General features: G+C 38.3%; 1 protein-coding gene and 1 pseudogene across 4 annotated transcripts in view; both read left to right on the top strand.

The window, feature by feature from the left end:
- Positions 1-13,220, top strand: part of LOC148873346 (Ypt/Rab-GAP domain of gyp1p superfamily protein) — a 46,817-nt gene extending 33,597 nt beyond the window's left edge. For both annotated transcript variants that reach the window (XM_088962376.1, XM_088962375.1), the window contains 3 exons: positions 7,488-7,573; positions 7,755-7,856; positions 12,841-13,220. In XM_088962376.1, coding sequence (XP_088818502.1) covers positions 7,488-7,573; positions 7,755-7,856; positions 12,841-13,002 — 350 coding nt within the window. In that variant the 3' untranslated portion in view covers positions 13,003-13,220. The remainder of the gene's footprint in view (positions 1-7,487; positions 7,574-7,754; positions 7,857-12,840) is intronic.
- A 3,718-nt stretch (positions 13,221-16,938) lies between these two features.
- On the top strand, positions 16,939-25,047 carry LOC148873347 (pentatricopeptide repeat-containing protein At2g03880, mitochondrial pseudogene; annotated as a pseudogene). 2 transcript variants are annotated; one of them, XR_016099360.1, is made up of 4 exons: positions 16,939-19,503; positions 24,191-24,316; positions 24,400-24,463; positions 24,668-25,047. The product of XR_016099360.1 is annotated as a pentatricopeptide repeat-containing protein At2g03880, mitochondrial pseudogene, transcript variant X1 (transcript). The 2 variants fall into 2 exon arrangements; XR_016099362.1 differs by lacking the exon at positions 24,400-24,463.
- Positions 25,048-26,058: the final 1,011 nt, after the last annotated feature.

Genomic DNA, 26,058 nt, shown 5'->3' on the forward strand with positions numbered 1-26,058 from the left:
CCTTCTCTCCTTTCGTCAAATGCTCTAAAAACAGTGTTGTCCTCTCCCTCAACAAAATTCTTAGATCATACTTTTCACCTGCAAAAGCTAGAACTTAATAGTTTGGAATGGCAGAGACCTCCTTGATCTCCACCAGGATTCTCGCGATGTCAATTTTCTCCAATGTCCATAAACTTACTGATATTTATATGAAATATGTTCATTTCCATGGGGTAACAACATGAAATGTTACTGGAATCGACATGTTTTCTGATGAAAGCTACTAGTGCCATGTGGAGTACAAGAGATAATATTATAACATAAGTTGGTAACAATATTCTAGATATGAGGAGTAGCAGTGTGATTGCCTACCTAATGGACATGATTACCATTTTGATCCAGCAGCCAGCTCTCAATTCTTTTCAAACATGAAGTTAAATCTTAGTTTTTATTGTACAGTAAATTATTTGATTGATCTATTAGACTTGATTTTACTTGAACTCTATCATATAGTTTTGATTATTTCGAACAAGATAATGACTTTTGTAAAGGGCATCACAATGCATGAGGCTCCCGTCAATGTGGGGTCTGGGGAGGGATAGATGTATGCAGCCTTACCCTTGCAGACATAGAGGCTTTTTCCAAGATTTGAACCCTGGTCACCCAGGTTGCAATGGAGCAACCTAACTGTTGCACCAAGGCCTGCCCTCAGGATAATAACATTTATCATTGCATAAAATAGCATTCTTTATTTTTGCATATTTCACAATGTTTCTACCATGTATATAATTTTTACCATATTTCCGACATTTCTGACATGTTTCCCACTTATATTTGGATCACTGATATTTCCAGCGACACTGGCATTTTAAACCTTGATTATATAAATAAAGGAATTTGAACACTTACCAAAAAAAGAAGGAATTTGATTCTTAAGAATTTTAGGGAAACGTTAACCATTTCAGAATTAGAGATGACCATCTGCAACAGAACTTTTAGGCAATCAGGGCCTGTTTGGGAGGGCTCAACTTTATATTTTGCTTCTTTGGTTTAGCAGTTTTGATGAAGCTTTTTGAAGAGTCTTGCATGGAGAGTCAATAGCTGTACTGTGATGGCATGACCAGATTTGGTTCTCTGAATTTTTTACCAAACATTGATTATATGCTTTGTAAGTGGGTCCCACCTTACAAAGCCAAAAATCACATCATGAGTACTCTCCCAAATGGGCACTCAGTAGGCAGCTTGCTACTAGATTCTGGTTGAATCTTGTGCTTGAGCACTTGGCACCATGGCTTTCAAAACCGGACCGGAAAAGGGAACCGGTCACCTGACTGGTTCCGTTTTTCCCCAAACCTGCTTTTTTCCCCCAAAACCGTTGATTTTGGTCAGCAAATCGCTGAACCGGCCGGTTAACTGTTCGAACCGTTTGAATGGTTTTGACCATTTTTCAAAATTTTTAAAAATTTTAAATTTTTTTGTCAGAACAGGCCGGCCGTTCAGGTCGAACGGTTGGACCGTTCGAACCGGTAACTGGACCCCTGACCGGTTCGGTCACCGATTTGGTTTTAAAAACCATTCTTGGCACAGCTTTAGGAACTTTTTTAACAAGCAAAGGAGGTTCCTTTGCTTTAAGAATAGGTGGCTCTTCAATTTTTTCTTGCACTGCAGCTTTGGAAATTTCAAGTTTCGATGCTTTACAAATAGTGCTTGGTTTTTCATGCTCTTCTCTTAGCTCTCTACATTCAGCTTTTTTTGTGTTACAGAAATGCCATTCGAAATTGAGTTTGAGTTTTTTTTTTTAGCAAGTGTGGGACATCTAGGATCATTACTTGGTGTCATGCTAAAATCTAAGGCAGACAAGAGTGAGAGTACTCACTCAAGACCCAGAGAGAGTTCCCAAGTCCAACATAGGTCAGAAAAATAAAGAACTTCCTAATCCCACTAAGGACATAGATCATGTTGAGTTTACAGGACTTGATCTCAACCTAATTACCTATCAAATGACCCCAAAATAATGCTAAAAACAAGGCTGAAGTAATTTGACCCTTTAAGACTGTTAATGCTATCTTAAGAGACATTTTTATAAATTAACTTTTAAAATCTTCAATTGAACAAAAGTTGAATCACCCAAAAATTATGAAACAATTGCCACTGGTGTAGACATCTATGAAGACTTGATTTCTTCTTTGATGGTTTGTTTCTTTTATTCCATCATCCAAACCTTTGTCAACTAGCCATGATATTAATTTAGATAAGTATTTGGGTGCAATAGGGGGCCAGTACTTCCTAAGTGTGGGGATAATGTTTGTTTTGTTTTGTTTTTTCTTTTCTTTTCTATTTCTTTTTACATCAATATATTCTTCGATTAGTTACCATTAGAAAAAAAAGTGGTAAGCATGAATGGAGGCCCATCACTGATGTATCCCAAACTCGGCATATCATATGATCCAAACCACATATGCTTTTACAGTGAGGCCACCATTAGTGTATCTCAAACTCATCTATATCATATGATCACAACCATATATTCTATTGATGAGTGCAATGATTCAATTAGTGATTATTATGAAACAAAGAAAAAGAAAAAAAGCCTACAGAAGTGTTACATAACAGAGATAAACATCACAATATCACATAAAACCATGTCAGAATCCAAGATCCAATAAATAGTTGTTTTCGTCTGATCATGGTTCAGTTATAGGTAAAGTGTATGTGTATCTATATGTGTATATGTGTGTGTGTGTGTATAGCAGGGGAAGGTGGGGAAAAAGAAGGGAAAAAGGATCGACAAAGGAAAAAGGGTGGCAGAAGCCTCTTCTTAGGTTTTGTCAAAGCTGCTGGATCTGGGAAATTTCCTAGGGGTATCCATTGAAGGGTTGGAGGAAGAGACGGTTAGGTACCTAGAAAATATTGAGAAAAGGTATTTGGTGGAGAGAAGAAAATTGTAGGGGAAGAAAGGGAAACAGGAAGGAAGGAAAAACAGGGAGATGATGAGACTGGCATTGGCTTGGTCTGAAAGACAGTGCGGGAAAAGGGGATGGGCTGTCAAAAGGGGGAGGGGTGAAGAAAAAGACCTAAAAAGGGGATAAGGGTCCACTGTTCTTCATGGAATTGAAAGTCTTAACTTGGAATGTGAGGGGGTTGGGGTCAGGAAGAAGGAGGGTGGTTGTGTCTGAGATGCTTAAAAGATGGAAGTCAGATGTGGTATTCCTACAGGAGACTAAACTGGAATGCATGGATGTTGGGGTGGTTAGAAGTATTTGGGGTTAGGGTCAAGTGAGGTGGGTGGGGAAGCTGAAGAGAGGTTCTGCGGGTGGTTTATTAATTCATTGGGACAGAGTGAAAGGGCAGTTAATTCATTCTCAGGTAGGAGAGTACTCTGTTTCAGTAATTTTGGAGCTTGAAGGAGGAGGTCAATATAGTTCACAAATGTCTATGGCCCGACGGTTAGTGCTGAAAAGGAAAAACTTTGGGAGGGTTTAGCAGAGGCAAGAAGGGGGCACAATATCCCTTGGGTTCTGGGAGGAGACTTTAATGTAATCAGATTTATGGAGGACAGAAAGTGTTAGGTGCTGCCTAATTCAGGGTTCGTAGAGTGAACCAAGCTCGTGAGGGAAGAGGAACTGAAGGGAAACAGAGAGAGGGGAAGAAAAGGGGATTCAGAGGGAGAGAGAGATTTATTCAGATGGAATTTCGTGGCTCTTTATTTCTTCTTCGGGTTTTTATAGACAGGTAAGTTGTTTACAGTTGCAGTCTGTTACAAGATGGTTACAGCTTGTTGTAGGACTGTTATTCTGTTGTAACAGTCAGCCACTTAGACTACATTCTTGCTGACGTGGCTTCTCCCTTTTTTTGTAAACTTGGTAGGCAGGCTGGCTATTCCCGTGCACAGGCATTGGTTTGCCGCAGCTCTTGGTCTTATCAGAAAGGGTGGTTGCCGGAGAACAGGAGAGATGTGGAACTTTGCAAATTTTTTGAACCCGTTTGAGCTCTTAGATTTGCCTCTCTTAGGTGGGCAGTTTACCTGGACAAATAATCAAGAAAATCTGGCCCTGGTCAAACCTGATTGATTTCTGGTCTCACCGGATGGGAAGAGGCCTTCCAACAAGTGAAACAGATCATCCTTCCAAGGCTTGTTTCAGATCATGCTCTTGTTTAGCTGTTGTGTGGGATGCTAGGATCGAGAAAAAGCCCATTCAAAATGAAAAATGCCTGGTTCGAAGAAGACAGCATAGGATCTTTACTAGCTTCAGTATGGTCGGAGTCTGATTTTCTGGGTTCCAACTCTCATATCCTTGCCAAGAAACTTAGTTTGGTCGAAGACTTCCTAAAATCCTGGAGACAAGGTTTTAAAGAACAGTCGGAATCAGAAAAAAGGAACTGTCTGGACCTAATCAAAGAAATTGGCTTGGCTGAAGAGGTTGGTCCTATCTCAGAGGAAGAAAGGAAAAAGAGGCTTGAAGCTAAGCTAATTCTTAACAAGCTAGCTTATAGGGATGACATAAAATGGAGACAAAGAGCAAAAGTAAATTGGCTGAAAGCAGGTGATAAAAATTCTGGTTTCATCCATAGGATGGCAAATGCTAGGAGAAGGGTTAACCAAATAGAAAGATTAGAGTTTGATGGCCAGGTGGCTGAAGGTTGGAGTGGTTTGAAGAGTATAGCAACCCAATACTTTTCCAATCTGTTCAAGGAAAAATGGAAAAGGAGACCCCTCCCTATCGATTTGGATTTGAAGAGGATTTCAGATGTCTAACAAAGAGACCTAGAAGCCCCTTTCACTGAGGAAGAGGTATGGCATGTGATAAAGAACTTGGAAGTGGATAAATCCCCAGGGCCAGATGGGCTCACAAATATCTTTTATAAAAAATGTTGGGAGGTGATTAAGGTGGATCTGATGAAGGTGTTTCAAGATTTCCACTCTAATGCTGCTCTTGAAAGATGTCTTAATGTGACCCTTCATCTCTCTAATTCCAAAGGTTGAGGGAGCAATAAATATAAGAGGCTTCAGACCAATAAGTCTGTTGAACAGCTTCTACAAGATCCTAGCTAAGGTTTTAACAGAGAGAATGAAGAAGGTCCTGAGCTCAGTGATTGCAAAAAATCAGTTTGCTTTTGTGCCGGGTAGACAAATGTTGGATAGTGTCTTGGTGGCTAATGAACTGATCGATTCAAGGCAAAGGGAAGGAAAACCTGGGCTGATATGTAAACTGGACTTGGAAAAGGCCTATGACCACATTAACTGGAGGTGCTTGGATTTTGTCTTGATTAAAATGAACTTTGGTCAAAGATGGGGGAACTGGATGAAGGTATGCACTTCTTTCCCTAAGTTTTCAGTTCTAGTAAATGGACAATCAGCTGGCTTCTTCAAGAGCTCTAGAGGTCTCTGGCAAGGTGACCCCCTCTCTCCTCTCCTATTCATCTGTGTGATAGAGTTATAAACAGCTTTTGTGAATAAGGTGGGAAGTGCAGGCATGTGGCATGGCTTTGAGACCACTCCTGGGGGCAAAAAAGTCCAGTCGCTACAATTTGCTGATGACACCCTTTGTTTCATTGATGCTGATAAAAATTAGTTGGAAGTGCTGTTTGGGGTCCTTTGTTGGTTTGAGATAGTTACAGGGCTGAAAGTGAATTGGGTGAAAAGCAGATTAATTCCTGTGGGAAAAGTAGAGAACTTTGATGAACTAGCTGAAATTCTGGCCTGTCAAGTTGGATTATTGCCAACCATTTATCTGGGGCTCCCTTTGGGGGCTAGATCTACTTCTTCAGTAGTGTGGGATCTGGTTCTGGAGAGGTTAGAAAAGAAGATGGCCTCTTGGAAGTCAAAATATCTCTCTTTAGGAGGTAGGATAACACTGTTAAAAAGGTCCTTATCAAGTCTGCCCTCCTACTTCCTATCCCTTTTCCCAATGCCAAGGAAGGTAGCCCAAAAAATGGAAAAGCTGCAGAGAGACTTCTTGTGGACAGGGTGGGAAGAAGAAAAGAAAATTCATTTGGTTATCTGGGACCAGGTCTGTACCCCTAATAAAAAAGGTGGGCTAGGGGTCAGGAAATTGAGAACCCTTAATGAAGCTCTTCTGGGTAAGTGGATCTGGAGAATTGGCAAAGAGAGAGAGAGTTGGTGAAGAATCTTGATTGCAGCCAAATACAACACTGATAGAGGTGACTGGGTGACAGTCACTTCTGTTACCTCTTTAGGTTGCTCTATTTGGAAGAAAATCATGGAGATTTTCCCTCTGATGAGTAGAGGTCTCTTGGTGAAAGTGGGAAATGGGAAAAGGGTTAGTTTTTGGAAGGATAGTTGGTTTAGCAACCAGCCTTTAGCCGAGTTATTCCCTCTGCTGTTTCAGATTGCAGAAGATCCAGATGTCCTAGTGGCTAACTGCTGTGAGGTTCGAGACAATTTACAGATTTGGAGCCCTTCGTTTAGGAGACACTTTCAAGACTGGGAAATAGGTTGGGTCTCAAATCTATTGGATCTGTTGTCTAACCACAAGCTGAATCTACTGGAGGAGGATACATGGAACTGGAGCTGGAGTAGTGATGGAGTTTTCTCTGTTAATTCGTTTGCTAGAAAAGTAGCAACTGGCCCTCAAGCTGAGTTTCCTGCTAAGAAAGTTTGGAAGCAGGTTGTCCCTTCAAAGATAAATGCTCTACTCTGGGCAGTGGCTTTAAACAAAAGCCTCACCAAAAAGAATCTGGTAAGGAGAGGTATTCAACTCCAAAACCTGGACTGTGTGCTCTGCAATCAAGTGGAAGAGGAGAATAACCACCTTTTCCTGCACTGCTCTGTGTCTTATACAATCTAGTGCCATTTCTTGTCTCTTTGGAAGCTCCACTGGGTCATGCCAGAGACGGTGTGTGATCTACTATGGTGTTGGGAGTTTAAAGGCTAGTCCAAGATCACAAAGAGTGTCTTGTCTTCCATCCCAGGCTTCGCAGCTGTGTATTAAGTACTATTTGGACTGAAAGGAATAACAGAATTTTCCAAAACAAAAGTAGCGAAATGGATCAACTTATTTCATACACATTTGGAAAGCTAGTATCCTGGAATGCTGCTATGAATGGACTTCATCCTAGGACTTTAGTAGCCCAGCTGCTGGCTGGGGAGATCTAATCTCATCTGTACTCTTGTTTCTTGGGCCTCAATGGATTTCATACACATTGTGCTTGCTGTTTCATCTTCAATAAAGTTACCTTACCTTTTTTCAAAAAAAAATATATATATATATATTTGAGAGAAAAGGTAAAGTATTACATTAAAGAAAACTGAAAAGGATGTAGCCTTGCCCTATGGCCCTAGGAAATATCCATTAAATGGGGGCTGCTGTTTCCCTCTGCTTGTAACATATGTATTATTATGCCTTTCATTAACCATGGAAAATAGATGTTATGATCACTTAGAATATATTGCATTATATTTATCTATCAAAGGCGTCCTATTTGTCAATCTCCAGATACAAATTTTGTTGCATAGTTTCTAAAAATTTTATTTGTTTGGAAACAAGAACCTGTTTCAAGGCACATGGATGAACAAGGCCTGGAGTTTCTTCAGTTTGCTTTCCGCTGGTTCAACTGTCTTCTAATACGTGAGGTATGCTTCCATTAACTTTTATTTTCTTCTACTTTAATATTTTCTTTTATCATTCATTTCTTTGTTCAATATTTAGGAACAAAGATTGGGATGAACCTATCATCTTCTTGTTACAGAATGGCAAGTTGCAGTCCAGAACAATATGGGCTTTACTACTAACATATCACTTTTCCTCTTACAGATCCCTTTCCACCTTGTAACACGTCTTTGGGATACATATCTTGCAGAAGGAGATGCATTGCCTGATTTTCTAGTGTATATATTTGCCAGCTTCCTATTAACTGTAAGATATAGTTCTCTTCCATTAATTTATGCTTGGGGTGTGTGTCAACATTTTGTTTGCATTTGGACCCACCAACTGATGATTATTACTTGTATGACCTCCTAACCCAAAACTTCTAACTGTTTGATAAGTTTTTTTGGTATATAATGATGGCCCAAAAGCTGATCCTACCATTCAGTTTAAGGACTGTTAATTGTTGTTTACTTTTAACAACAGCCAAGTTGCACCCATCCTTTTAGGCCCGCCAACCTGTATATGCCCTGGACCATAAATTGCAGAGGAAGCATGCATGTTTCACCTTATGTTGAAGTGGTGGTTAGCTTGTTACCAAGAATTATTTGAGGCTTTGCATTTTAATAGCTTAAACAACTTATTCAGTACTCAAAAAATTTTCCTTCTCCCCAAAAGGTGTTACAGAATTGATGAAGCACAATTCTCTGATACAGATAGAAAAATAGACACATACTGGTACAAGTAACCCATCCAATATGCTGATATCATGCTTCTACTTGTAGTTTTATTTACCCTTTCCCAAGACTCATCCTACCAAACTTCATGAAATTTCTAGTATTTCTGGTAAAATTTTATTGAAATACACCATTTATGTGTTTTATTGACAAAAATAATTATATTAGTAGTATAGATGTTTTGGGAGTAACAATTGAATATAGAAATTTGCACTTGAGAAGTATCAGTGCAATTTGACATTTCTAAAGCAGAATTTCTTACAAACCACACTTCCCTGTTTAAGGAAGAGCATGGTTTATTAACTTCCATTTGCATTCTTCTGTAGTTACTGATTGCTTCAGAAGTGGCAATTGTATAGGGAGTTTACTAGTCAACTATGCATCTAATCAATGTTGGACTCCCTCTTTTAACACCACAACCTCTTGCTTTTCTGAGACTTTATAGCATTTCTATGGACAGAAACAAAAGCATTTCTAATCTTGCCTGTCAATTGCCCTTCTGGTCTAGCTTAGGACTTTGGCTTTAGAACTTAGAAGGGGTCTTTGGGACCATGAGTGATGGGGTCTTAAATGGTGTATGCCTCTTTTAGGTGACTTCAGGATTTGGACATCCGAGATATTGCATACAATTTCCTGCTCTTGATTTTTTCAAAAGACTTGATCATTCACTCTTGTTTTCTCTTCCTTGTCCTGTCAATCTCTTTTGGGTGCTCCTACTCCAAAGATCATTTTGCTAAGAAGCTGTTTTGAAAATAAATACCAGTGAGATGCTACTGAGATGGAAATCATGGTTCAGTTTTCTCATTTGTGTTTCCTATGCTTGAATAATAGTGAGAATGCCAACCACCTTTTCCCATCTTGTTCTTACATAATTGAAATATAGAACTGGATTTTCCCTCTAGAGCCTCCTTATACAAAGAGGCAAGATCATGTGGAGATGCATGAGGGCAGCTATATTTTAGAGTGTACAGAATGCAAGAAATGATAGAATTTTCAATAATTGGCTAGAGGTCTATACAATCATTTGATTTCATGGTGGTTAGGCTAGCTCATTAGGTATTGACAAGAAATGAGATAATGGTGTTTTTGGACTTTATCCTCAGGGGATGTCAAGTAACAACTTGCTGTTCCCAATGGTGACGACTGACGACATATAATAGAAGGGTAGCCTGCACCAGAAAAATCATCACATTCCATGTTCACAAGAGTTCAGCAGAGGTTTTAATTCCAGCTCCCAACCTGAGACAACCCTTCTCCATTATCTGGGCTTGAGACCAGCAGCGTAAGACAATCTCATACTGGTGGAGTTTGCACCGGAAAATTGGGAGGGTAAAAAATTTAATTTTGATTGTTATGCCTTGGGCAGCCCTGGATCTTCTGGGTTGGAGAATATTTTTAGAGACCATACAGGTATCATATTTTTGAGCTTTCTATGGGCCTACAGGTCAAGGCAATTATATGAGTGCAAGTGTTGGTTACCTGGCCTTAAGCTGGCCTATCTTTTTGGTTGGGACACCACATTTGATTGAAGGGTAACTGGTGGTTGATTAGATGGATTCAGCTGAAGATGGCTCTTGGCTTCTTTGGTTCGTGCTTAGTGAGGCAAAAGCCTTAACTGCCTTCTTGAACTGTTCCTTCAGGTGGGTTCCTTGGTCACTATAATTTTAGATACTGGTTAGGGATGGGGTTGAGAGGTTGGTTCTTCCATGTGGAGATCCTGGCCCAGGGGCAGAATATCAAACCTGATTGCACATTTGTACTTATTTATATGCATTTTGCTTTCTCAGCTTTATCCTGTATGCTGTTGTAAATTTTAGATATGTTTTTTTATCAGTAAAAACAGAGAAAACTTTATTTATGTAGAAGAAATTTACAATGGAGAGTAGCCTCAGCTACCCTTGTAACAATAACAGGAGAAAAGCAGAAAGACAAACTCAGAACTAGCTATTTAAAATCTTTGATATGCTTGCTTCCCTGCTAAAGGATTTTTCCTTCTAGCAGGGGCTAAAGTTCTTTTCCTTGTTGATAAATTCATTTCAGATGTTATCCATAAAAAATACTTTATACCCAACAGTTACTATAGTAAACCCCTAAAATGGCATTAAAAAACTAGGAGGAAAAATATCCAAAATTAGTTTGAAGGAACTAGAATGACATGGAAATCTATCGTAATTCATAAAATACAACATTAGGAAAGTCTGGATTCAGTTGTATAAAAATTACGATGAGAACTCCATATCTCCTTAAAAACCCCTAGATCACATTCAGGAGGCTCTAGAATCAGATTGAAGAGGCCAATAATTGACTAGGTGACCCAAAAGAAATGACCACTGTAAAAATCCAGACTTCTGCCCATGTGACTTCTAAAGCCTCGTGTTTGAAGGACACTATTTCTGGTCTATCTTCTTCTTTGTCTTTGAAGCCAGCTCGCATTTTGCATTTGAACCATGGGGGACCAGGTTTTAAAGGAGAAAGATTGGGGAGGAAGGATACATCTTCACGGTTGAGGGCAAAGAAGGTAGGTAACAGGATTTAAACAAATTGCTTCTAGGTCTTTTGGCATTCAGGGCAAGAGGAAGAAGGAGCTTTGGGAGTGGGTGATTATGAAGTTCATAAGACTGGAAGAATCGAGCATTTCTGAGCATTTGGAGGCTGAAACAACTGCAGAGAAGTGTGTTTCCAAAGCACTTCCATGGGTTTTTGGGTTTTTGAAGATAGCGATGCACAAGAAAGTGTTTCTGCCAAGGAATTGGCCGCTCATTCAGTGAAAGAGATTATCAAAGTTCCAAATGAGGAAAAGGAGGGCGATGGAGTGCCAGAAAGAGTTGAAATGAGTGGAAATCAGGACAAGGAAGGATTTCCAAAAAAAGAATGTGAGTTTCACCTCATCAAACAGGAAGGTTCCCACTTGTGACTTCAGTAGTAAAGATTTGGTCCACGAATTGGTGGGAGTCACAAGTGATGAGATTAATAAGAGGACGGGTGAAGAAGAAGTTTTGAGTTCTTTGGTTTTCATTGGAAAGTTGGGGAGGGGTCTGGGGAGGATGATAGTTGAAGATGTGTTGAAGTTGACTAATCATGAAAACCCCAGGGCAGGGGAGCTGAGAAAAAAGAAAGGATCTAGCAATGGGTAGCTCGTTCATGTCACCAAGGTTTTTCTTCGTCTCAAGGAAAGACTGGTTGGGGACGGTCAATGTGGCAGATTTAAGATAAAACACAAAAGGAAAGGATGTAAATGGTTTAGCTGTGGATTCAGATAAGAAGGCTCAGAGCATTGATTTAAATTATCAAAGAGGGGAACATCTCACAGGGGAAAAGGAGGATAAGTATAGGTTAAAGTATTATGAGAGGAATGTGGAGGAACATAGAGATAGCAGGAAGAAGGCTGAGGAGAAAAATAATGAAAGGGGGGGGGGGTGGAGTAGTGAGGGGTAAAAGGAAATAGGAAGGAATAAAGCTGAAGAAACTCCCAAGGCAAATATAATGGAAAGAGGTAAAGTTGGCATTGATCAACTAGTAGATAGACAGTTGGCAGTTGGGAAATCTCTTGGTCTTTTCTTTTTGAGGGGAGAAGCGGTGGTGAGGAAATCAAACAATTTGAACAGAATAGAAGGCAGGAAAGTAATAAGAAGACTGCAGTTGAGGAGGGGGGTGGGAAATGGGAGGAAGGTGAAGGAGAGGAGTTTTACATCGTTGATGAAGAGTGAAGTGTTTTACTGGTATGCTGCAAGTCAAAGGGTGAGGCTTGCGTATCTGTGGTTGTTCTGCATTTGGTTCCCGGGCTTAGTTTGTGTGCTCTTGTGGATGTTGCAAATTCTGGGTTTAGTTTTTATGTTTCTTTTGGGGTGGTTGGGTTTGTAAGATATTTGAAGGGTTGTTGTGTTGGGATTTGGGTGAAAAAGTTTTTCGAAGGAAAGTGTTTGGGGAGTTGTTTCCTCAACACCTCTCTAGGTTATATTTACTTTTTCTTTTAATGGATTTTCTTTTTTACTAATAAAAAAAAAAAGACTATGACCCTAAGCTCATTTCTGAAAAATGTCATTATCACTTTTCTGGTTTTCTTCTTTGCCACGTCACTTTCATAGTCATATGTCATTGTCACATCTTGACATGGATTAAAATGCCTATCTTGTGGGATGGATATTATTCCAAGTGTTTTTTTTTTTATTTTATGTTTTTGTTACTGTTATTAATGAAATTGCAATTAATGGTACTACCACCAGAGCAGGATAGTAGAATAACATTGATTCCATGGCCATAACCACTTCATGTAATCGATTTGAAAGCTGTTTTTGTCATGCTAAGCTTTCTGACTTGTATGATCAATCACTTGTTATTTATGGAGTATGGAGAATCGGATAAGGTTGGAATCTCTTGAGGTTGTTTGATCTTCTGAAATTTGGGCTTAGGATGGCTTTTATATATCTGTAGTGCATGAGTTGAAGTAATTTTTTTTTTCTTTGATAAATTTTGTACAATTTAAAGTAAAATTTCTATTTCTTGGCACCTTGTTCCAGTGGTCAGATAAGCTGCAAAAGCTTGATTTTCAAGAGATGGTGATGTTTCTTCAACATCTTCCTACTCAGAACTGGACCCACCAAGAGCTTGAAATGGTGCTTTCAAGAGCATACATGTGGCACACCATGTTCAACAGCTCCCCGAGTCACTTGGCCAGCTGAGATAATATCAGATCCATCGCTAGTCCTTTTTTTTGTTTGTTTCTCTACTACAATACGGAGGAAACTAAATGCTTCCAATTTGTATTCGTGTTTGTAATTTATATGTTTTGAACTGTTTCTTTGTAAAACCACCTGTGTCCATGAATGCAAGAGCTTTGAGATAGAAGTGCCATTTATTTTTTTGTGATTATGAAATAAAATCCGCCAGTTTGAGGTTATCTTGCACTGCCAATCCCAAGCCCGGAAAAAGGAGGGTTCTGTCAGGTTGGCAGCTGGCATTAAAACATTTGCCAAATGTCATTAGCGAACCCCAAATGGTTGGGACAAAGCTTAAATAACGATGGAAATGGTATGAAATAAAGTCCCCTATGGACGTGCAAAACGGGTTGATTTTGGGGGTGTTTTGTACTGTGGTTGATAAATTATGTGGTGAGTTCTCTCTCTCTCTCTATATATTTTGTGGACAAAAATAAGTATAGATAGTCTGAACAACACCACACCCACATAGTCATAGGCGTTGTTGGTTTAGGCTACACCCTCTGTTTCGATTCCATATATCTCACATACACTATGTGAGATGATATACACCTTTGATCAAGAGTATATTTCAAACAAAAAACGTAATTTAATCATTAGTAAATGAATTAATAAAAAAATTATTGGATGAATTAAAAAAATTAAGGGATTTTTGCATAAAAATGATCAAGTTTGGTCAATTAGCAAATTTGGTTACGTTTTCAAAATAATTGCCAAAACAGACAGTGGGAGAAAATTTGGACTTTTTTCCTAGACAATTTGCCTCTTAAAAATCCAGCTCTTAAGAGTTAAGACCCTATTCCAGTGTTCTTTCTCTCTCTCTCTCTCTCTCTCTCTCTCTCTCTCTCTTTGACTTGGTGCAACGTTATCTTGCAAGTAAACTCCTCTCATCATCTAAAATCCTTCTATTTGTAACATGATTTTCAAAACCTGACCGGACCAGAAAAACCAAGAACCGGTCAGGTGACAGGTTCTGTTTTTCTCTAAAACCGGATTTTCTCCAAAAACTATTGATTTTGGTCAGCAAACCGTTGATCCATTCGAACCATTCAAATTGTTTTGACTTTTTTATTTTTTTATTTTTAAATTTTTGTCAGAATGGGCCAACCGTTTGGTTTAAACAGTCGGACCGTTTGACTGTATTGGGTTGGGCCGAGGATGTTATGATTGAGGATGCAATGAATGGAAATTCTGCATTAGATTTGTTCACGTCAGGGATGTTGTGATCGAATAAAGATGTAATAATTGGGGATAATGCAATTGATTGGGAGGTTAAAATGCTATGAAGGAATATCTTTAATCGATTGAATTGTGTCCAGATGAAGGTATACTTCTCATTCCTTTTAATTTGGTAAAACTCGCTACTGCCATCTCTTTGCTCTTAATATAGTTTCTTCACTTATTATTTTTGTCTACTTCTAGTTCTAGTAGCTAATAGGTTAGTTCATTTCTATTCTATGAGCGATCCTTAGATATTGGCATTCTTGTTTCTTGTTTAGTATCTGGTCTTAATCCTTCTATATTTAATTTCTTTTCATCTTGTAATGGACATAAGAGGTCTCCTATCCTTAGATATTGGCATTCTTGTTTCCTTTGGGTTCCTTATGCCTGAAGTAATGATCCTTCATTTCTAATAGAAGAAATATTACGGAACAACCTTATGTTGTAGTGGAGACAACATTGCTTGAGAAGAATGGATTTGATTCCAGTGGTTCATCTCAATCTTTCAATGTCTTGGTTAGTAGTCCTTGCCCCAAAACCTTGATTGTGGAAAACCTTTTTTTGTTATAATTTTATTCTTAAATTTGGGTGTTATATTATTTTTATAACTTGTTTATTTTATTAACAATTAGTTTCAAATGTATAGGTTGATTGTAATCAAGTACACACAACATTTGAGAGAGGAAGAAGGTAAGAACATGATGTTAAGCCTAAGACACCCAACACACTCAAGGAGGCAATAGACCTTATAACAATTGATGAGCCACCACTAGTGAACGATTCAACATACACCCCAATCTTAAATATCATTATAGATAAAAGAAGACATGGACATAGGATTAAATCCGACCTATAGAAGTTGGGGTTGAAGAAGCGCTGATCTTCTATAATTGTAAGAGTTGGAATTATAGAAAGTTAACAAAGTTGTTATATCCATTGTTCTTAAATATTGTAACTAAGGCTTGTTTTCTACGGTGCTATGTTTTGTTATACTAATTGGTTTCTTCCCCCTCTATTTACATATAGGGATTTTTTTTTTTTCATGAATGAATTATCCTTGTTTCCCTTTTTGTCATCCCTATGTAGTCTAATTTTATAGATTGTTTGTAGGATTATACGAACTGTGTTCTTGTGGAGGAGGGCTAGAAATCTTTGCTAGAAAGTTGGTTGAAACTGCATCCTTTTTAACAATACAATTTGTTTTGACTGGGCTCTTGATCAGGTTTTCTAGTTGACCATTGAAAGGACTTTTCTAACTATCCAATTATGTAATCAAATAACAATGCTATAATTGAAGTGGAAGCAATAGTAATATAATCATCTTTATCATAAATCCTGTTTTCTCTTTCCACTTTTTATTAGATTTAGTGTTTGTATTCTAATATTAAATCATTTTATGTTTTTTAATAATGTACAAAAATGTAGGAGAATGGTGGCAACATGTTCAAAACAATACATCATATGTGCCTTTAATATGTTACTACGATGAAAAGTTAAAAGGGTAATAGCAATAATCCTAAACATGGTTTTTAAAAACGAACCGATGATCGAACTAGTCAAGGGTTCGGTTACCGGTTCGAACGGTCTGATCGTTTGATTCGAACAATTCGAACGGTTAACTGGCCGGTTCAGCGGTTTGCTGACCAAAATCAATCGTTTTGGGGGAAAAAGCGATTTTGGAGGAAAACAGAACCGGTCATGTAACCGGTTCCCAGTTTTTCCGGTCCAACTATCCGGTCCAGTCTGGTTTTGAAAACAATGATCCTAAATATGTCTTGAGACATACCAAGGTGGATTAAGTTATTATGGGTATTAAATGAAGGGTAGTTTGGTCTTAAAAAAATAAAAAACCTCTCCCACTTACTGTTTTTGTAATTATTTTGAAAGCATAATTGAATTTGCCAAACTAGGTCATCTGGGGAGTGTTCTACAACATGAATTGTTTTTCTAGTTGTTGGTTCCAAAAGCAAATCAAAACCATCTAATTTAAAAACAAATTGTTTCTCAGAATAAAACACAAAAAATATATTCTTGGTTGTGTGTTTGTTTTCTGTTTTCAAAACTGAAACAAAAAACTTGTTCTTGAATCTGGTTACAAAAACATGTTTTCATCTAATTATTCAACTTCATGCTCCATAAATCATGTAATTTCTATACTAAAAAAATATTTTTGTTTTAAAAACCAATATTTTGTTAGTTCCAAAAACATGTACTATTTTTTTGAAACAAAACCAACCTATTTTTCATTTTGAAAACATAAACAGAGTTGAAAAACATGTTTTTGTTTTTTTGTTTTTTTGCTGATGTAGCGATTCTAAAAACAAGTGAAAACAAAAACAACATTCATGTTGTAAAACGCTCCCATAATATGCAAAAAGGCCTAATATTAAGTATATATAATTTATTATATATGATGCATAATGTAATATATTATAATATAAAAATATTGTATATTTAAGAATATGTATTATATTATATTGTGGCCGGGCTGGATTTGAAATATTGGGCCCAAGCCCGGCCCAGAATTTTCTGGGATTAATGCAGGGGCCGGGGCCAGGCCGGATTTGCACACGAAAACCTGAGCCCCGGCCCGAAAATGTAAGGATTGGGCCGGGCCAAGAATGTCAATAAGCACCCCTATTTAAATTATATGTTTGCTTTGCACACTTTTTTATGGTAGCAATAAATGGTGCCTATCTACACTGCTCCACAGACTGAGTGGAAGGAATACAACCGAGAATTAAAACTTCTATTTTCAACATAGAGATTGATCATTGACTGCAGTTCTGTCACCCCATTAAGGTGGGTATGCAGTTCGGCAGTCGTTCCGACTCCGAGGGACACCAGGAGTATGATATCAAGACAAAAGCTCCACGATGCCGTAGACTTAATCTATGTTCGTGTTGGAGACGATGGTTACTCTCGTTTGTTACTCAAACGTTGTCGAACCAGAAGTGTTGATCGAGCCAACAGATTGCAGTCACGCATGGGTCCTCATTCTGAAGCAAACGCCACAGCCTTTCACAATCGTCTACTTTATCTTTACGCCAAGTCTGGAAAAATATCAGATGTTCAGAAGCTGTTCGAGAAAATCTCTTGCAGAGACGTCAGAACGTGGAACATAATGCTTTCCGCGTACTCCAAGTCGGGTTTTGTTAAAGAGCTGCAGACACTCTTTAATCAAATGCCTGCCCGTGACGCCATTTCATATAATACGGTAATTTCAGGCCTCGTGGGAAGTGGTGGTTCTAAGAACGCTTTGGAGCTATTTATTAGAATGCAAAAAGAAGGATTCGAATGGGATCAGTATACGTATGTGAGCGTTTTAAATGCATGTTCACAATTATTGAATTTGAAGTGTGGGCAGCAAATACATGGACAGCTTATTGTTGGCAATGTAAGAGGAAATCTTTTTGTCTCGAATAGTTTAATTGATATGTATGCGAAATGTGGCAAGATTAATCATGCTCGGTGGTTATTTGATCAAATGGTTGACAGGAATGTTGTGTCTTGGAATTCGATGATCTCAGGTTATTTGAAAAATAAGGAACCAGAAAAATGCTTGGATTTGTTTCATAGCATGCAGCTCTCAGGTGTCAAGCCTGATTTGGTTACAGTGTCTAGTGTTCTTGGTGCTTATCTACAAAGTGGACTGATAGAAGATGCTACTAGGATATTTAAAGAGATGAAAGAGAAAGATAGGGTTTCTTGGACAACAATGATTGTTGGTTATGCCCAAAATGGAAAAGAGGAGGATGCTTTGGTGTTATTTGGCAAAATGTTATCAGAGAATGTCAACCCAGATGGTTTCACCATCTCAAGTGTGGTTAGTGCATGTGCTAGGTTAGCCTCTGTGGATCGTGGAAAAGTAGTTCATGGGAAAGCGATTCTTATTGGAGTTGAGGCTGAGTTGCAGGTGTCAAGTGCCCTCATTGATATGTACTCCAAATGTGGAGAGATTACAGATGCTTCAGCTGTTTTTGATATGATGCAAGCTCGAAATGTAGTCTCTTGGAATGCAATGATTGTGGGTTGTGCACAAAATGGACGGGATCAAGAGGCTTTAGAGCTCTATGAGAGGATGTTGCAGGAAAATTTGAAGCCAGATAATATTACCTTTGTTGGTGTCCTTTCTGCTTGTAGCCATATTGGTCTGGTTGAACATGGGCAGAGATATTTCCGTTCAATAAGCAAATTACATGGAATAACACCTACTTCTGATCATTATGTATGTATGATCAATCTCCTTGGTCGCTTTGGGTACATGAAAGAAACAGTTGGTCTGATTAAAGGCATGCCTGATGAACCAAATTGCGTAATTTGGTCTACACTTTTATCTGTTTCTGCCATTAATAATGATATCAAGCATGCAGAGATGGCCGCAAGGCATCTCTTTGAATTAGATCCATTAAATGCTGGACCTTATATCATGTTGTCAAACTTGTATGCTGCCTCTGGAAGGTGGGATGAAGTGGCATACATGAGAACTCTTATGAAAGATAGGAATATTCGGAAATTTGCAGCCTATAGCTGGATTGAGATTGATAAAAAAGTCCATAAATTTGTATCTGATGATCGAAGTCATCCTAAAACAGGTCAAATTTATGAAGAATTGGATAGATTGATTCAGAAAGTGCAAGAAGCTGGGTTTACCCCTGATACAAGCTTTGTTCTGCATGATGTAGGTGAGGCGGAAAAGTTTTATTCTATCTGTTATCATAGTGAGAAACTTGCTCTTGCATTTGGATTGATCAGCAAGCCTCAAGGTGGGACATCCATAAGGATTGTAAAGAACATACGTGTTTGTGGTGACTGCCATGTGTTCATGAAGTTCGTGTGTAAGATTACCAAGCGACCCATCATCTTGAGAGATTCAAACAGATTTCACCATTTTGTAGGTGGAGAATGCTCTTGTAAGGATTATTGGTAATGGGAAAAGAAATATTAGTAACACTTGGATAACAGCTGCAAGGTGAGCATGGGAAAGGAGGGCCTTTTGGGATGAATTATGTGATGCAATGTAGTGCAGAGAAAGGTTCCTCTAAAGAAAGTTTTGGAGAACAGGAGTATACTGATAAGTGGGCCCTCTAAAATGTTCTAACATGGTTGTTCAGATTCTTGATTGGGGGTAGATGTTTAGAGTTTTGATGATTGAGCAGTTATGATAATTTGATTGAAGAATCTGTTGAGAGTGTTACAGGCCACATTGGTCCTGATTTGTTTGAGAAACTGGAATTTCATCTGGTAAAGATTCTGCTCATTTCCTGAATTTTGATACTGCAGTCTGTTCTTCATTTTTTATCTTCACAGCTCAATTATGTGTATATTACAGGATGATGTACTGAACAAGGAGGTTGTAAATAATTTGAACTCACTCCCCTCTCTTTTGATAACAATGCACCTGACATCTTGGATCTGATTGGTTGTAACTAATGATTATTGGATTGGAAACACCTACTTTTGGAAAGGAATGTAATTGGATTGAGATTGAATTAGATTAAAATCTTATCCATTGACAGCCCTATTCATTAGGCATAAGAGCCTTACTCCAATCACTCATCAATCCTTGGTCGTGCCATATATGACCAAGTAATCGAGTGATATTTCTTCTCATCTTTTAGCCCATCCAACATAAAATGTACTCTGATTCTTCATCCTTGGAAAGATAAGTTTTCTTTCAGCCTGCATGTTATAGTTTTGATTTTCTTCTTTTATTGAGCACTTTGATCTATGCCTTGGTGTAATTTCTCACCAATATTGACCTTTCTTTGAGCCTTTGCTCCTCACTCTTGGGAACCAGTTGGAACTTGAACCTCAGAAGGCCCTCAAGAGAGGTAGAGATTGCTGAAATAGCAAGTCTGCTTAACTACTGTAACAGAAAAAAATTCTTCTTAACTCTCTTAGTGAGGTTTACATCTCTCCTGCTACTCCTGACCAAAAGATTTGGAAACTTAATCCTGCTAGCAAGTTCTCCACTGACTCCTGCTTCGATTCTCTAGTGTTGGAAGATCAGGGTTTACCTTTTCCGGTCAAAAAGGTTTGGTGTTCACAAATCCCTCCTAGAGTCTCATTTTTTGTGTGGGAGGCATGCCTAAAGAAATTAATCACTTGTGGTATGATTCAGAAAAAGCTCAAAGGTAGATTGTGTATCTCCCCCCACGTTTGCTTTCTTTGCCTCAGTAATGCAGAGACAGTTGAACGCATCCTCCACTGTCCTGTTACGGGGAAGGTTTGGTTTATTTCCTCAATTTAGTGGGTTACAGCTGGGTGTTTCTGGAGCAGGTTGTGGACCTCCTCTAGCAATGGAAAGGCAGAGGATTAGGAAAAAGAGGAAGGCTGTACTGGAGTACAGTGACTCATGCATTGCTGTGGGGCATTTGGGATGAAAGAAATAATAGGATATTTGAAAATAAAGCTACAAATGTCGAAGACCTGATTTCCTACATTATTTTTTTTTTATGTAACCTTTGGGCGGTTAATTCACAAGTGTTCAAAGGCTTATCCTTAAATGATCTTCAAAGGAATATAATAGAAGCCCTCTACTCTTCCCCAAGGAATGTTTGTAAATCATGGACATTATTCTAGAGAGGAGGGATGGCACTTAGCTTTGATGGTAGTGCCCAAAGATCTATAGATCAAGCAGGAATGGTGGTGTAATACGAGGGGGAAGGGGGAATATCTGCTGGGCTTTCAGTAATCCGATTGTTAGGTATGTCCACTCTAAACATCGAAGGTAATTCTGCTAATACAATAGAATGGTTAAGGGAGAATGAAGGAGGGCCTTGGAGCTAGCGTACTTGCTGGATGCAGCTAGAGATGTCCTGGACTCAATGTATGTGAAATTGGTTTGAATTCCTAGGGAGCTAAACACTGTTGCTGATAGCCTAGCAAAATCAGGGGCTTTTAGAGAAAATTCATTTAGTGACAGTACTTTGCCTTTGTAGTTCTGCCTCAGCCTTTTCAGGCTGTTGTACATCATCTCATTTACCCTAAGTAACCACTTTTGGTGCCTTGGATTGATTATCCATAATGAAAGAGAAGTTAAAGAGGATGTTTACCATAGAATTAGAGCAATTTGATTGAAGCGAAGAGGTGCATCCAGTGTGCTGTTTGATTGGCATGTAGCAATGAGACTAAGAGATAAATTTTACAAAATAGTTGTAAAACCCACATTACTATGTGAGGCAGATTGTTGGAAACTGAGAAAATTTTGTTCAAGAAAATGAATTTAGATGACATTAGGATGTTTAGATAGCTCAGTGGCAAGACTGGAAATGACAGAATCAGAAATAAGTAGATTAGAGAGGATTTAAGAGTATCTCCAATCAGTAACAACAAGGTGAATGAAAAGTCAACTGCGATGGTTTGGCCATATGCATAGACGACCAAGGACTGCACCATTAAGGAGAGTATGGGGCTCTAAAAGAGCAAGGGAAAGACCGAAGAAAATGTGGTTTAGTGATAAGAAATGATCTAAGGGCTTATGATTTGAAAGAAAGCATAGATCTTGATGGAACACAATGGCGGGATAGGATTCATATATCCAAAACCTCAAGATCGAACTGAGTTGAAGACCAGATTTTAGAATTATGCTACCAAGGAAACTTCAATCTTGTTATAATTCATGGGAGTGATACACTTGATAAGGGTTCAAAAGCCATCTCAAATAATCACTCGTATTCAACAATAGCAAGTAACTGTGTCAGATAGCCAGATTGTTAGACAGTGTATGCCCTTAGTTCCAATCAGATTGATGTACATCATTGACATTTATTATAAATAAATAAAGTACATAGTTGATTTATGTTATTATGGTGTGTTTTTTGTGTAATACCCTTAAATTGGACACTTAAGAGACTCGTGTTAGTTTAGAATCTTCATAGCCGTTGGATAGACCGGGGGAGGTTTATCCTACCAAGGCTGTCACTAATGTGCTGCCAAGTCGGTTGAGGTGGCTTGTCTCAGCTGCCAGGGTGAAACGTGAAGCACATGTAGTGTGGGTTTGTTTGCAACTCTGAACTGGACCATTTTCCAGTTGTGCCCTGGACCTTGGAGATAGATGGGCAAAACTAGAATGTTACACTTGACCCCTAAACTCGATTATGGTACTATACTAGGTGTCGGATTGGGCTGTCTTTTATATGCCAATCAGTGAGAGGATCAGCCCCTTTGTCGGACAAAGTGAATGACCGGGGAATCCACTATCACTGATGGAAACCTAAACTACCGACAGTTGATTTCAAAATTGTTGAGATTTGTTTTTGCAAAATATATTTATATAGAGATATACATATATATTATGGTTTCACAAAATATTTGCAAAAGGTTTTAATTCCCGAGATCCATGTGAGCAGAGAGTGCAACACTATACCTTGCATCCGAGGGAGAGGTCCTCTCTTGTCGACCAATGTTTGATCATTACGGGTTGAGAGGTTAAGTGTAAGACCATTTAGGGATAATAAACCTGATGGGCTAATCTCACATCTGCCCACAGTCCTTGGGCCTTCATAAGATGGCTGGACCTAAGGACCATTTAGTGTAAATGTTGGGCCCATTAAGAACCCATAATGATGGGTTCAGGGGTTCATTGTATTCAACAGTGAATTCAGTCAGGCCTTGTAACAGAGGCTGTGCTGAACCCATGTGGCTTATGTGGAGATCAATGATAGGGTCCCACGCCATACAAAGAGAGCCAAACTAGCCAACACTTAAAGGGAAATGAGCCTGAAAGCTTAATGGGCCTAAAGCCCAATTCGAATTGGATCAGCAAAAAAGGATAGGAGGATAACTCTTATCCACTTAAAGAGTCCAGGTCCAAATAGAGATTTGGATTAGGAAACTTCTAATTTGATTAGGAGAAGTTGATCCTAATCTGCAGATAATTTAAGGGATAAGCCTTATCACTTAAAGAACCCAGATCCAAATAAATATTTGGATCAAGAAACTCCTAATCAGATTAGGAGGTTAACTCTTTAAGGATTATATATAAAGAGGAGGGCGAACTAGAAAAAGGTTACACAGTTTCACAATTTTCTGCATTTAGTTCTCTCTCCCTTTGTTCTTGTTGCTCTATCCTATTTGATCTCCATTTCTTGGAGTGATCAATATTGGATCTTGATTTCTTGCTAGAAGAGTTAATCTTGAAGCTGTGCTCACATCCTTGCTTGATTCTTGCTGAAGAAGTGGGGTTTTTGTTAAAGAATCTCCTTGCTGATCCTGCCTCACCCTAAGCTATGTCATCTTTAGTGGATGAGGGATTTGGCAATCTCTTTGGGTGTGAACTCTTACATTGGGAGGAGTTTCTTGTGTTGATTCCGTATTAGGTATATCCCTCCCTTAATCTTGGTTTTAGATTTGGTCTGGTTTGTTTCAACAACGAACCTTGAAAAATGCAGTTTTTCTAAAACAGGGAATAGGATTCCCGGAAGGGAGAAAGAATTTTTTGAAAATTTGCCTAGCCATCCTGCATGATTCGGCCATCCATATGGATAGCCCTTCACTTCACAGATCTGAATGTACAAGGCAATGGTTATCCCACAAAAGATGCTGGATCACTCCACCTCCTTCAGACTATGTTACATGTGCCAAAATTTTCAAGTGTCATTTCCCATATGTTAATTTATCCATCAAATACTTGTTTGTTTCTGGAGTATTTGACATAATAATAATTGGGTAGATGTTATCTGATGAAGATTGATTTTTAGCGTGTGTGATATTGTAGATAGAGTTTGCTAAATTTCAGCTCCACACCCCTGGTGTTGTCACTTTATTTTATGGGTATTCCATTAATCAACAATAATTTTGTGAATGAAAGTGAACCACAAACTTATTTTTTTGGTTGCAGTTCAACAGATTCCTCATTCATTTTGCTATTTATAGCAAATAGTCCAGTGATTGAATTGTGGATTTTAACATGATTCAATGTTTGCAGGGCTAAGCATGGCATAGGGGAGATGAGGATAACAGTGAAAAGCATACGTGACAAATACCACTTGTGTTCGTTTCTTCTGATTGCCAAAGGAGTGATCCCTTATTAAGTTACGGCATGACAAATATGGTAGGTGTACTGGAGCACATTTTCTCATTCTCTTGAAAATAAAATTTATCATGATCATACAATTAATTGGTGTAAAATCTCAGGCTGTCAAGTGTGAGAGAATGGGTTTGAGTCTGAGAGCAGCCACTGCACAAAAAAATGCTAAAGGTTAGGACCGTATCCGTCTACCTCTCCCAATACCCCACATGGTTGGCACCAAAATGTTTTTTGGTAAAAAAAATTGATTGGCATATAGTTCAAATTTAATTGATACACTGTTGGCACCAACATTGGGTTTTGGCCTTCGGTGTACTTTCAAATTTCATTGATATTATTGCTAAATTTAATTGACATATAGTTCCTTCACTCCAGGATATGGCACTGAACAGAATGAACGGCAAAACAGGATTCATGTAGCTGACCCCATATAGTTGGAACAAAGCTTGGATGAATCATCATCGTCATGATAGTTCTTTAACTCTGAGTTGGAGGTGGAACTTGATGGGTCCGTAGGAAGCTATGGGAGAAATATAACAGCAATCTGTTAAATTCAGATTTGTGAATTTTGTATACTTTCCGTTGTTTAACCAGTCAGTAAACCATACATGAATATCATGATTTTCTCAGCCTTTTGTGTTGTATTCTGCTATTTATATCAAACAGTCCTATTGATTTAAAACATGAGATGGAAGTTTCAGACTAAATCTTGGATATTAATATATGCTCCTGGCTCCTGCAATTAAAGTTCTTAAGTTTATCTTCTATTAGAGTATTTTATCCTCTATAGATCTTAGACCAATCATGAGAAACCATGTTAGCTTTATATATGAGGCCCATCAGGTTGACATGGCTGATCATGATTGGCCCAGTAATGTTTGTTTTATTTTTCATTTGCTTTTTTAGTATTAATATATTACAGGGGCTCATAGGTGGAGACAGAGCAGGGTGCATATGAGGTCCACTGACCTTTAATCTTCTACTCTATTTTCAGATGTGGTACAAAACAAATTAGCTGGTACTCAAACACACTTTGAGCTTCTGGAAGAAAAAAAAAGGTTTATTTGTTTTTCATTTTCTTTTTTAGTATTAATACATTACAGGGGTTCATGAGGTGGAGACAGAGAGGGTGCACGTGAGGTCCACTGACCTTCAACACTCTATTCTATCTTCAGATGTGGTACAAAAGAAATTAGCTGATACCCAAACACGCTTTGAGCTTCTGAAAGGAAGAAAAAAAAAAAAAAAAAAAAAATATATATATATATATATATATATATATATATATATATATATATATATATATATATATATATATAAAGGTTATTTACAACAATAACAATGATTTCTCTAAGAGTGTCAAACTGTCAGAGAACTCCACCTAGATTCAGCGTCTGTTCCAGAACAAAATCTTTATTAATCTCCTTATACGCGCACCTTTGGGTAAGGGTGTCAATAGAGTGGTTTTGGACTGGACCCATCCTGTTCAAAATCAATTTGGATGGATTGGATGGACTAACAAGACATATTGGATTGCACTTGGTCTGTCTGTAATAAATTTATATTAGATTGGGTTGGATTAAGCCAATATCTGGTCCATTGATATAAGATAAGAATATAGATACTGGGTTTGGGTTGAAACCAATCTAAATTAAAAAGAATTTGAACAGATTGGACGGTCTAGACATCGAATTGGATCAGAACAAAATGGTCCACAATATTCATTGGATTGGGTTGGATTGGACCTGGTCCATTATTGGACTGGA

Source organism: Nelumbo lutea, chromosome 1 (genome assembly GCF_056320005.1).
Source record: "Nelumbo lutea isolate HS-2025 chromosome 1, American lotus-T2T, whole genome shotgun sequence".
Lineage (NCBI taxonomy): Eukaryota > Viridiplantae > Streptophyta > Magnoliopsida > Proteales > Nelumbonaceae > Nelumbo > Nelumbo lutea.